Source organism: Pleurodeles waltl, chromosome 12, assembly GCF_031143425.1.
Source record: "Pleurodeles waltl isolate 20211129_DDA chromosome 12, aPleWal1.hap1.20221129, whole genome shotgun sequence".
NCBI classification, from domain to species: Eukaryota; Metazoa; Chordata; class Amphibia; order Caudata; family Salamandridae; genus Pleurodeles; species Pleurodeles waltl.
Genome location: NC_090451.1, coordinates 628,061,734 through 628,074,344, shown reverse-complemented (window position 1 = coordinate 628,074,344; position 12,611 = coordinate 628,061,734). Strand labels below are relative to the sequence as shown.

The 12,611-nt window shown below is 42.9% G+C and overlaps 1 protein-coding gene across 1 annotated transcript in view; it reads right to left on the bottom strand.

Moving 5' to 3' along the window:
- The window catches only part of IQGAP3 (IQ motif containing GTPase activating protein 3), a 158,035-nt gene that overhangs the window by 122,714 nt on the left and 22,710 nt on the right, over positions 1 to 12,611 (bottom strand). Inside the window, exons 7-13 of the mRNA XM_069218034.1 lie at positions 12,440 to 12,553; positions 10,850 to 11,028; positions 9,358 to 9,445; positions 7,984 to 8,147; positions 7,326 to 7,413; positions 6,819 to 6,982; positions 5,137 to 5,297 (exon numbers count right to left, since the gene is read on the bottom strand). Coding sequence (XP_069074135.1) covers positions 5,137 to 5,297; positions 6,819 to 6,982; positions 7,326 to 7,413; positions 7,984 to 8,147; positions 9,358 to 9,445; positions 10,850 to 11,028; positions 12,440 to 12,553 — 958 coding nt within the window. The remainder of the gene's footprint in view (positions 1 to 5,136; positions 5,298 to 6,818; positions 6,983 to 7,325; positions 7,414 to 7,983; positions 8,148 to 9,357; positions 9,446 to 10,849; positions 11,029 to 12,439; positions 12,554 to 12,611) is intronic.

Sequence of the window (12,611 nt, the reverse complement as noted above, 5' to 3'; positions counted from 1 at the left end):
AATAAAGGAGGAAGCTGAAATTGTACTACAAGGAGTGAGGTGAAACGGTTGGGAAACTATGGGTTTTTCATCTACGTGAGAGGGAAATGCAGATAGCCCTATCCGAGGAAAGGGACAGGACAGCTGTCATCTCAACCACCAGTTGACACAATTGAAGCCTTGCATCCATTCATGGAGGCAGTATAGCTTTGTTTCAGATAATACTTCAGCAGCTGATGAAGATTTGTTGAAGCCACTTGAAGTTCTCCTTTTTCGCCAGTAGGAAGATCATGCCTTGAAGGCAAAATCATGCTGCAAGCAATAACAAAATATTAACCTTCTCACCTGCATGTATGCTGGGGAGGATGGTTTCCCAAACAATTTTATTAAGCTTGGCTCTCACGACTGGCACTAATGCTTTATGCTACCTACAAGGAAACTGTAAGGAAATGCCTCCTTGGCATGGTTACCCCCCGACTTTTTGCCTTTGCTGATGCTATGTTTTGAATTGAAAGTGTGCTGAGGCCTGCTAACCAGGCCCCAGCACCAGTGTTCTTTCCCTAACCTGTACTTTTGGTTCCACAATTGGCACACCCTGGCATCCAGGTAAGTCCCTTGTAACTGGTACCCCTGGTACCAAGGGCCCTGATGCCAGGGAAAGTCTCTAAGGGCTGCAGCATATCTTATGCCACCCTAGGGACCCCTCACTCAGCACACACACACTGCTTGCCAGCTTGTGTGTGCTGGTGAGAACAAAACGAGTAAGTCGACATGGCACTCCCCGCAGGGTGCCATGCCAACCTCACACTGCCTATGCAGTATAGATAAGTCACCCCTCTAGTAGGCCTTACAGCCCTAAGGCAGGGTGCACTATACCATAGGTGAGGGCACCAGTGCATGAGCACTGTGCCCCTACAGTGTCTAAGCCAAACCTTAGACATTGTAAGTGCAGGGTAGCCATTAGAGTATATGGTCTGGGAGTCTGTCAAACACGGACTCCACAGCACCATAATGGCTACACTGAAAACTGTGAAGTTTGGTATTAAACTTCTCAGCACAATAAATGCACACTGATGCCAGTGTACACTTTATTGTAAAATACACCCCAGAGGGCACCTTAGAGGTGCCCCCTGAAACCTAATCCAACTACCTGTGAAGGCTGACTGGTTCTAGCAGCCTGCCACACTCGAGACATGTTGCTGGCCACATGGGGAGAGTGCCTTTGTCACTCTGTGGCCTGTAACAAAGCCTGCACTGGGTGGAGATGCTATCACCTCCCCCAGGCAGGAACTGCAACACCTGGCGGTGAGCCTCAAAGGCTTACCCTCTTTGTTCCAGCACCACAGGGCACTCCAGCTAGTGGAGTTGCCCGCCCCCCTCCGGTCACGGCCCCACTTTTGGCGGCAAGGCCGGAGGAGATAATGAGAATAACAAGGAGGAGTCACCGGCCAGTCAGGACAGCCCCTAAGGTGTCCTGAGCTGAGGTGACTAACTTTTAGAAATCCTCCATCTTGCAGATGGAGGATTCCCCCAATAGGGATAGGAATGTGACCCCCTCCCCTTGGGAGGGGGAACAAAGAGGGTGTACCCACCCTCAGGGCTAGTAGCCATTGGCTACTAACCCCCCAGACCTAAACACGCCCTTAAATTTAGTATTTAAGGGCTCCCCTGGACCTAAGGATTTAGATTCCTGCAACTTACCGAAGAAGACTGCTGAGCTGAAAACCCCTGCAGAAGAAGAAAGAAGACACCAGCTGCTTTGGCCCAAGTCCTACCGGCCTGTCTTCTGCCTTCAAAAGAATTCTGCTCCAGCGACGCTTTCTCAAGGACCAGCGACCTCTGAATCCTCAGAGGACTGCCCTGCTTCAAGAGGAACAAGAAACTCCTGAGGACAGCGGACCTGCTCCAAAAAGACTGCAACTTTGTTTCAGAGGAGCAGATTTAAAGACCCCTGCAATCCCCGCAAGAAGCGTGAAACTTGCAACACTGCACCCGGCGACCCCGACTCGACTGGTGGAGAACCAACACCTCAGGGAGGACCCTCCGGCGACTCCAAGACTGTGAGCAACCAAAGTTGTCCCCCCTGAGCCCCCACAGCGACGCCTGCAGAGGGAATCCCCAGGCTCCCCCTGACCACGACTGCCTGACTCTAAAATCCCGACAGCTGGAAAAGACCCTGCACCCGCAGCCCCCAGCACCTGAAGGATCGGAACTTCAGTGCAGGAGTGACCCCCAGGAGGCCCTCTCCCTTGCCCAGGTGGTGGCTACCCCGAGGAGCCCCCCCTTGCCTGCATCGCTGAAGGGACCCCTTGGTCTCCCATTGATTTACATTGGAAACCAGACGCTTGTTTCTACACTGCACCCGGCCGCCCCAGTGCCGCTGAGGGTGTACTTTTTGTGTGAACTTGTGTCCCCCCCGGTGCCCTACAAAACCCCCCTGGTCTGCCCTCCGAAGACGCAGGTACTTACCTGCTGGCAGACTGGAACCGGGGCACCTCCTTCTCTTCATTGAAGCCTATGCGTTTTGGGCACCACTTTGAACTCTGCACCCGACCGGCCCTGAGCTGCTGGTGTGGTGACTTTGGGGTTGCTCTGAACCCCCAACGGTGGGCTACCTTGGACCCAAATCTGAACCCTGTAGGTGGGTTACTTACCTGCAAGAACTAACAATACTTTACCTCCCCCAGGAACTGTGAAAATTGCACTGTGTCCACTTTTAAAAACAGCTATTTGTGTTTTATGTGAAAAGTATATATGCTACTGTAATTATTCAAAGTTCCTAAAGTACTTACCTGCAATACCTTTCAAATGAGATATTACATGTAGAATTTGAACCTGTGGTTCTTAAAATAAACTAAGAAAAGATATTTTTCTATAACAAAACCTATTGGCCTGGATTTGTCTCTGAGTGTGTGTTCCTCATTTATTGCCTGTGTGTATGTACAACAAATGCTTAACACTACTCCTTTGATAAGCCTACTGCTCGACCACACTACCACAAAATAGAGCATTAGTATTATCTCTTTTTGCCACTATCTTACCTCTAAGGGGAACCCTTGGACTCTGTGCATACTATTCCTTACTTTGAAATAGTGCATACAGAGCCAACTTCCTACAGATACAGAACCAATTCCGGTAGATCTCCAATAGGACTAACATATCTCACATTTCCACAGACTGAAAGGACCCCCACAGTGTTGCAGCTATTATTAAATATCCTTCAATAATGTGGACATGAAAATATTGGCTAAAACTTTAGCCTCAAGACTATAAAAAGTAGCGCCATCTCTAATACTCAAAACCATAGAGGCCTTTGTACCTAGTCACTCCTCTAGGAATCATTTCCTCACAATTGCCATGGTTCACCCTTGAATAACAACCAAAAGCGAATGTCCCCCCCCCCCAAAAAAAAACTCTGAAAATCCATTTGAATTGAAAATGGGTACCTGTTCAGGATGAGCTTCTGCCACACATCTTAGAGAAATTTATGTGGCTCCATGAAAGACCCACAGCTAAGACTAAATGCACAAAGGTTATTTTCCTGCCAATTTACTATTGTTAGGGACATACTTCAAGGCTGACAACTGTCCCACTTTTCTTGCCAGCAGTAAAATCCCCCTTGCTTGCCATTAGGGCTTTTACTGGAGCTGGCAGTGAGCTTGACTTAGAGCATGAGATGAATGGTTGACGGAGATGTGCCCAGCTGCCTATTGTAAAAAAGGTACCCTTTAAAATCAAGGACCTATGGGCAATATTGGATTACATTTGCAGGCTAATCCTAAACGACTACCTGCAAGTAGGTTTTTGAATGCACCAAAACTGGTGGCATTATACTAAACAACTATCTGTGGCTCTATTAGGACACCAGGCTTGGAGCCTATGCCTGAATAACTCCTCATCCATCATTTCACACAACACACAACTCTGCTGAGCCGTCAAACAACTTTACTCATTAGAACATACCCTTCACCTGGACATTATTTGGATGCATTGCCTTCTGTCTCCCTCTACCCCATATTTATGCTAAACATCTTGGAGGTCTCTTTATGGGACAGGATTCTAATTTTATTCTGTCTGAAATAAATGAATTTCAGCAACTGACTATTTGATCGACTTTTTCTAATTTGGGATAGGATGTAAAGTTTTCCCATAAAGTGACACGACCTATAACATGAATGCTGTTGAATGCATTGAGTGTATATGAATTATAATGTCTAAGTAAATAAAGGTCCTAAGCACATCAATAATGTAATCTTGACACCTTCGTAACGGCATAATTCTTCAAGTAAGTGCAGATATTCACTGCCTGAAGGTATAATTGCAGTAACAATTTTGGTCGTTCTAAACAAAGTGACATTTTGCTGCCTTGTTCCACAGAAAAGAGGCCATATTGGTGGTTTTAGGGAGCAATCTGACACCCGTATGGTGTTGGCAATCTAGAGTTCACCTCACATTACCTTTCTTTATACCCAGCCAAGCACATAGTTGATAGACTAGGAAAGGTGTAAATGTAAAAAGATAAGTCACGCTATAGTATTCTAGATGAATCAAGCAATTGTTCTTTTCATTCCAATCAGATTTACACAAAGGTTGGTTTACACAGTCGATTATACATGGAAGGAGACCATCACTGCCGTAGTGAGAAGTTAATCTTGAACCTGGAGTCAGTTGTGCCACACAAACAAGGAAAATAGGGAGAGCAGCCGATGAATCCCTCTAACAAAGGAAAATGACTGCTTTTAGGCATTTGGTCTGTTCCCAACCCACAGAGGGCTCTCCCAAGCCTCGAATTAATAATTTATGTGGGCATTCTTCATCCACTTAGCTGGGAATTCAGTAACAAATGTTACTTATGCACAGGATTAAGATCAAAAACATCGATGAGTAGATAGCATTACATACCATGTGAACTACCTAGAAATTCACCATTACCAAGTACCATGTGGCAAGTAGTGGCCAGTCATGACAGTATAACAGGAAGCGCACACTTGCCTTCTACAAAAAGGGACAGTTCTTGTGTGTTAATACTCAGTGTCACCCTCAATTGTTGTTTACACACCAATAAAAAAAGTCACCAATTAAATGGCCCACATGCATAATACTTTCACTTTTCAAAAAACATTAAATTATGAAAATGAGATTTCCCAGCACACGCACCGCTGGATGTGCTCTTCTTCCACATCAGCCAGCCCAGTGGCAGCGTTAGTCAGATTCTCCCAAAATTCGTTCAGGTCTCTAGATTCTATGGCTCTATTGATCAGAGCGACAGCAGAGAGCATCTCTACAGCAACAAACAGTTCCTCCTGCAACAAGTCACCCTGCATGGACGAATAAAAGTTTCACATCACAGTTGCACTCATTTGAAAATAAATTAGTATGGGCACAAAAAAGAAAAGTGAGAAAGTAGGAGAAATTGCTTTAAAGCAAGAAAACCAACAGGAAGACAAGCAAAAGCAGGAGAGAATGCCAAAACAATGTGAATGGATAGGCATGGTAACTCCTGTTACTTGCAACACAAAATGCACCATCTATAATTTAAAAGCATGGCAATATGAAGTGTAATATAAACCGCATGCTGGTAGAAAAAAGCAACCATAATACCTTTCAGAGTCAAGCAAGCATAGCAACAGCCCCTAGCTATATTAGGCAGAAGCAGCGTTACCTAGAAATTACCAATTCAATTGTTAATTGATTTTAAGAAGAATCAAATCAACATGGCATCGAATGCACCTTGAATGCCTTGCCATCATCCACTAGAAGACAAAAGGGGCAATAGGCAGCCCAAATACCAATCCATCACATCCTTTACGCCCCAGCCAGTATATTATAATGTGGAATTCTCCACGCCTAACATTCTGTGTCGTAGTAAGGTTAAAGCGTCCAATTCAAATGTTGCAAGGATGCCCAAGATACCATAGTACATGTAATTTACATGAACCGTGGTTTACACAGGCGTTTCCCCGCACACCACCTTTTACAGCTTTTGTCTTAGTTTTATCTTTTAGAAGTTTGATTCAGAGATGCATTAAAATCTGAACCAGTACCTAGAGCCGAGGAGAACTACATAAATGAGTCTTAAGCAAATTACCCAGGCTCAGGCCTTGGATTCCTCCTGTTCACACTTAAACAATTCCCATATGTGAGCAATATCTCCATCAAAGCTGGGTAGTCCAAGTCAGATGGCAATGATGTAAGGGGATGGCACAACCCAGACCTTACGTGCGGCTGGGCCAAAGGCTGGACAGAGTAGCCACTGCAGGTCATATTGATGGACAGAGGCTGAGCAGAAGGCCAAGAGGAAAGAAGTAGTATGGAACAGAAAGCAATTCAAGAGCACCCCATATGTGGTGCCTTTGACCTCATCTCTTTCAGAGAAGTAAGCTGGCAAGGAGTACCAGGTCAAGAGGAAATGGGCACTCAAGGGTGCCAAGTCCACAGAACACCCAACAACACTAATGGATTATGTGTATACAATACTAAAAATACATTATATGCATTGGAATGCTGTCTTGCATCTAGAAACAATTCTTTGGATTAAATGGAAGGAGTAGACTTATCTCTGGTCTTTGCGATCCCTTTAAAACACCCATTGAAATACTTCAAAACATGCAGAACCAGTAATGGACCAAGTCTCAACATCACTTGAATACCGGTGGCACGAATGACGAGCATTCATGCCAACTCAACAAGTGTGGGTTATTGACAACACCTGGAGCAATATTTTGGTTACATTCATTTAGGATATGCAGGATATAATAGTGGATTATGAGAGGGGTAGTCATACACGGAGATCCAGCAATGATTTAAACACCTATAACAGAACATGAACTATTAGTGACCTGTTGCTTCTGCCTCTGCAGAACAGAAAGCTCCTTCTGGTAAAGTTCTGCTGCAAATGTGTACACATCAGGGAGCTGAGCATCCGGATTCGCAAGCTCCTTCAAGGTTTCAGCAGCAACCCCCTTTCGGACAGCAGCATTTATGCAGGCAACTGCTTGGTTGCCTGTAAAATAAGGAAACTGAATTAAATTAACCTTCTAGATACTGATCACCACTACTTGACATCTAACACGAAAGAAAACACAGGCAAACAAAGATTTCTATTTCTGTACTATAAATACACAAAACAGATCGTCTGTATAAATTTAACTTTGGAATGTAAGCCTTTCCAAAATGTTGCTTCCTTGTGCCCTTAGTGCCTCTAAAGATGCCCACTGGTATGGTTTGTGTCGTTTTTCTGTTTTATTCCTGTCAAAATTCAAAGAAGAGCTTGTAAAAGAGCATTTCTCTATATACCTTGCATATCAAGAAAGAAATGTCTCAGAAGAACAAGTCACATTGCTTACTAGCGTATTCTTGGTTTGCATTCAGGTTGGCCGCATCTAGCCCCGCCTGGATCTCCTCCTTGTCCAGCAGATCCACACAACCCAGTTCCTATAATGTGAAGCACACACAGGAGGGCAACTTGTCAACAGTTCACCAAATATTAGATATTGTTCTGGAGCATTCAAAGCTTCAACATCTATTCTGAACAGAGTATAGCACCGCTTTATTATCCACCGTAATATCTCCTCTTTACCAGTACTTGATGGACTCGGGGTTCCTTTGGCCATTCTAGTTTCTTGTGCAAGGATAATTGTGGTAATACAAAATGAACATCCTTCCAAAAATGTTACTAATTTGGTACACTAGGAGATAAAAAAAGCTTTAATGCACAAAAATGTACACACTTATTGGGAGGGAGGGCTTGCTCCAAGATAATCTCTGCTCCTAGGGAGCTGCCAGTGGGAAGAGTTCCACCAAACATATTTTGGATGTTCGATTCTATGAAAAAAAATTAAGGAGCTTACGACTTAAGATCATTCATACAGTATTATTTTTACCAAAAGTAGGTTTTTAGGATTTTAACTAGTAGCGGGAGCAAACTATACCATGCTATAAATTTGTGGTTTAAATGCATTTTAAACAGTGCCAGCTAATTAGCAGCACCATATCCATACTTACCAATGCTTTCTGCTCTCGATCAATAGTAAGCTGCTCTAGATACCATTCTGAATTTTCACGGTGCACCCTACGCAGTGCAAGGACAGGATCCTGCAAGGCTGTATACAGGGCAAGGGCATCGCTCCTCTCCAGGGCTTCATCCACATGCTCAAGTGCCCCATGCACTAGAATAAAAAGAAGTCTCAAATACAGTAAAACTATTAAAGAATGTAGGTGTTGATCCATTGTAAAAACTTCCAGGAGAAAGCCAAAAGTACTGCAAAACCCTGCACTGAGCATAGGATATTTAAACAAAGTGATTTAAAGCTATGTTCGAAGTAGAACATTATGCTTCTGTGCTGTGACACCAGAAGGAAGGTCACGCATGTATGAACAAGTACTTACAATTTTCTAAAAACCTCAAATCCTGAAAAAAACAACTTCAAGATACAGCAAGGGTGCATTCATCCAACTATAATGAATCCTAATTAAACAACTATTTGAGGGAGCTGAACATTTTTTACTAAAATTATATTTAAGACAGGTGCACCCCCCCACCCCCAATTACCTGTTCATTAAAATAACCCCACAGCAGTCCACTATACATGGCAGACGTAGGGCCTTATTACAAGTTTGGCAGTCATGAGACCACCAAACCTGTGGTTGGGTGGGGGGGGGGGGGTCAGAACGCTGAGGCTGTGGCAGTCTGATCGCCAAATTACGACTTTGGTGGGCAGACCTGCATGAAGACCGCCGTCCCTGCTAGGTTCATAAATCTTGATGGGTGACGGCAATCAGGCTTGTAATCAGCCATGGTGGCACTGAACTCTGCGCCGCCTGGCTGATTACAACCCCACTTTCCGCCAGCCTTTTCACAGCAGGGAGCCCACCATGAAAAGGTTGGCGGAAAGCCAGTGCCGGGGGCCACATAGGGCCCATGCACTGCCTATGCCCATGGCATGGGCGGTGCTGGTGCCACCCTGTCCAGTCGGAATACGCACCGTCTGCTTTGCAGACTAGCGGGAACATTGTAATAGGGTAGAGGGGGGGACTTTCTCCCCATGAGTTTGGTAGTCCTGTGATGGGACCGCCAAACTCATAATGAGGCCCTTAATCTTTTGGAACCTCCCCCTTTACATCTCCAGTCAAAGAGGTCCTTTTTAAATAAAGTAAATAAAGCAATACGTTTAACACTGCCTTTAAAAGAATGTTCATGAGTACTTGCTTTTGGAAATAATCTAACAAAACAATTATCTTGCTATGGTATTTAAGGATTACAAGTGGATGATGATGAACTAGAACTATAAAAATATATATATATATATATATATATATATATATATATATATATATATATAATTAACAATAACAATAATAATACACTATCAAGCTTACAGTTGACTTTGTTGAGATTTCCTTGAATTTCTGCCTGCGTCAAACATGTGTCATAAATATCTTCAGCTTCCAATGTACCTCGAAGCCCCTAAAAATTTGCGAAAGAGAAAGAAGCCTTCATCATAACAACAATTTTGGTTCATATACAATGAGAATACACCAAGATCTGTCCTGCAGTGGTGCCATGGATAGAATGGGTGATTGAACTTTAGAGGTAATATTGTTCCATTAGTCATCTAAACCAAGAATTGTCAGATAGCTTCTGTTACCATTCACAAGAAAATAAAGTAATGTTAGGATTGTTAAAAGTAGGCCAGGAACACACAGGGTCAACTGCATTCAAATAGGTAAGACAAACTACATGTCTGCAGCTTGGCAAGAAAACCAAGGGTCTAAACCCAAGGATGATCGGCTGAGGTAAAGTGCAGATCGTCACTATTCTGAAGGTTTCTAGGTCCAATGGAGAGCTATTTTACAAAGAGGTCTTTCCAGAATATATGAGAAAAATCCATCAACAGAAGACGACATCCACAGGGAGATTATGGTGAAATTCAGGGGAAAGCGCCAGGAATATAGATTAATATTTCCAGTCAAACTAAAAATTGTCTTTATAAAGCTCTGGAATTGACATGGATTGAAGGGTGGCACAATCTACACCCACCATACACATTCCAAAAACTTGGCACCTCAAAGTAAGTCTTATCTGCAGAGGGAGAGAAGGTCCTAGAGAGACAGATAAAATAACTCAAAGTCAGGACAACCTCAGTAAAGAGGCAGCTCTTGAAGCTCTGAAAAGAATCAAGAAACAACGGGGAGGCTTAAAGGCAGGATGTATATCTTGCTATGTACATGCAACCACATTCGTCAAACAAAACACAAATTACAGTATAAATCATGACATATTTCTAAGAAAACAGTATAGGTGCTTCAGTCACAGTTAGGTGTACACTAGCTTTCGTGCACAACACAGAAAAATACAATTCTCACTGCACCAAGAGAACGTTTCAACTTTAAACTGTCTTTGTGTTTCAACACTTCGAACACATGAGGATGAAAAAAAGAAAAAGGAAATAAAGAAATTAAAGAAATTAAAGAAATTAAAGAAGATAAAGAAAAACAAAAACACTGGCTAAGTCAAGTATTGGATCACCAGCCCGTGAACTGTAGTGTATTTCTCTTTTAGTGAATATGTTGTGGTGCTGTATGCCATGGTGGATGGAAATAAAAAGTGATTGACAGTTGAGCAAACAGATTTGAGGGTTTACCCCCCTCCCACCCAAAAAAAAAAAAAGGGGGGGGGGGGGGGGAGGATACCTCACAACAAATTAGAAGCTTGCAAGATGCTAGTAATCAAGGTTATTCTCACCAACCATAATGCATTGTCAACTGCCACAACGCAAATAGAACAAACATTTTACAGCAAAAGAAATGCAACATGGGAGTATCTCTGCAAGCTGGATGAAATCTCAGTTAGGTGTTCAAAATGTCTTACTCTGTTCCGGGCATTGGCAGCTTTTTCTGCCTTGGCCTGGTAGAGCATTTCCTGATAAACAGCTGCCAGGGCCTCCTTCAAATGGACCAGCAAAGCATTGGGATTCCGTAGGGACGCCATTGTTTCTTGCACAATCCCCCTCTCCACTGCTTCATTAATGGCAATTACGGCAGCATGAACTGAAGGAAAAGAAAAAAAGTCAATGTCGTAGAAAAAGAAAAGCATGTGTTTACATAAGATACAAATGTTGCTGAAATAAAGCACATACAAAGTGGTATGGTAAAAAAAAAAAAAAATGTACTTTTTAGGCTGTGCACACAAGCGCTTAGACGTGTTGTAAGAATTGTGGACTTTTAACCACACCCACCACTTTCACTTGTTTGTGGGCTTGCTTTTCAAAAATCCTTTATCATCTTTGGTAAATGCTTTACGTTTGTCCTTTCATGGGGCAGTTTTGTTACCACCTTGCAGGCTTCCCCTGTTACACGGATATTTGCACGATTGCCAATACCTTTGACTGCGAGCAAACTTCTTTTTGTGCCTCTCCTTCCCGCTCATGCTCACGGCGGCCATGGCACTTTGAGTCGGCTCGCGTATGTCAACTGTTTTACTTTTCATTTTAAGTGGCAAGAGAAGTCCAGTTAGGAATTTACAACGCTAATAGCTCTAACTCGAGCAAATGTGAGACCCACTGCAAATGCTTCTTTTCCTAAGGAGTACTTAAACTTCCCATCATCCTAGTTTACAATGGTAGGGTTAACTGAGACTTCCAATGATTGGCATGCGGCACATCATCGTTTCTATAGTGGAACTCAGTTGGCTAAAGATAGTTTACATTTTCCAGGACCTCGCAGACAATAGCAAGGTTATTTCCTACCCATCACATAAAGCATCAATATTTGTTGCTCAGAGTTGATTTGGATTTTTGATCAAACTAACCAACTTCCCACAATTGAGTAAAGAAAGAAGCAAACAACTATTTCCAGTTTACAAAGCAAGACCGGCCATCAACCACTCTCAAAGCTTACAACCTTCAACATGTCCCCACCCAAAGTTTTACATTCCATACAACTGTACAGAGTCCAGGAAGGGCAGATTTGGATACATTATTCAAATCTGATCGAAGACTCGGAGATCACCAAGGCACCATTAACAGCCTCTAACTGTGAGCAAAGAGCGCTACTTTCAGAGACCTCCTTCTACCATAACAACATTTCATATTTCTCTTCAAGAACAGCTTTTGGAAGCAACTTCTCAGCCACATCTTAATATTCTTGCAGGTTATTGACTCAGAGCACAGATCTAGGTTTTTGACTTCCAGAAAGACTGCGACGTCTGCAAGATCTAGGACTTAAATATCACTGTAAGCCACTGCACTAGACTACATGATGCTCGCCCTGGAACACAGAATATGGGAACTTTGCAAAGACTTACATGGTGAATTTTCTTGACACATTAAAGACTAGAGGAAAGTTTGGATCTTTGAAATTACACATCACAGCTACTTAAAACTCCTGGAAGGAATAAAAAGCTTAGTCATATTAAACAAATCTTTATAAAAAAAAAAAATAGTATCATTAGCGGTCTTGCCTGCAGCTTCATCTACAGAAAGTTCATTGGCAAGAATCCCTCCAATTTTACTGAAGGCCGGCATCTGCAGTCCATACTTGTCCAATTCAGACTTCATATTGTTAACTTCTTCCTCTGCAATAGAATCCAAAATATGCCAATTCAAATATTTTAAACAGCCTAATTTTTTGGA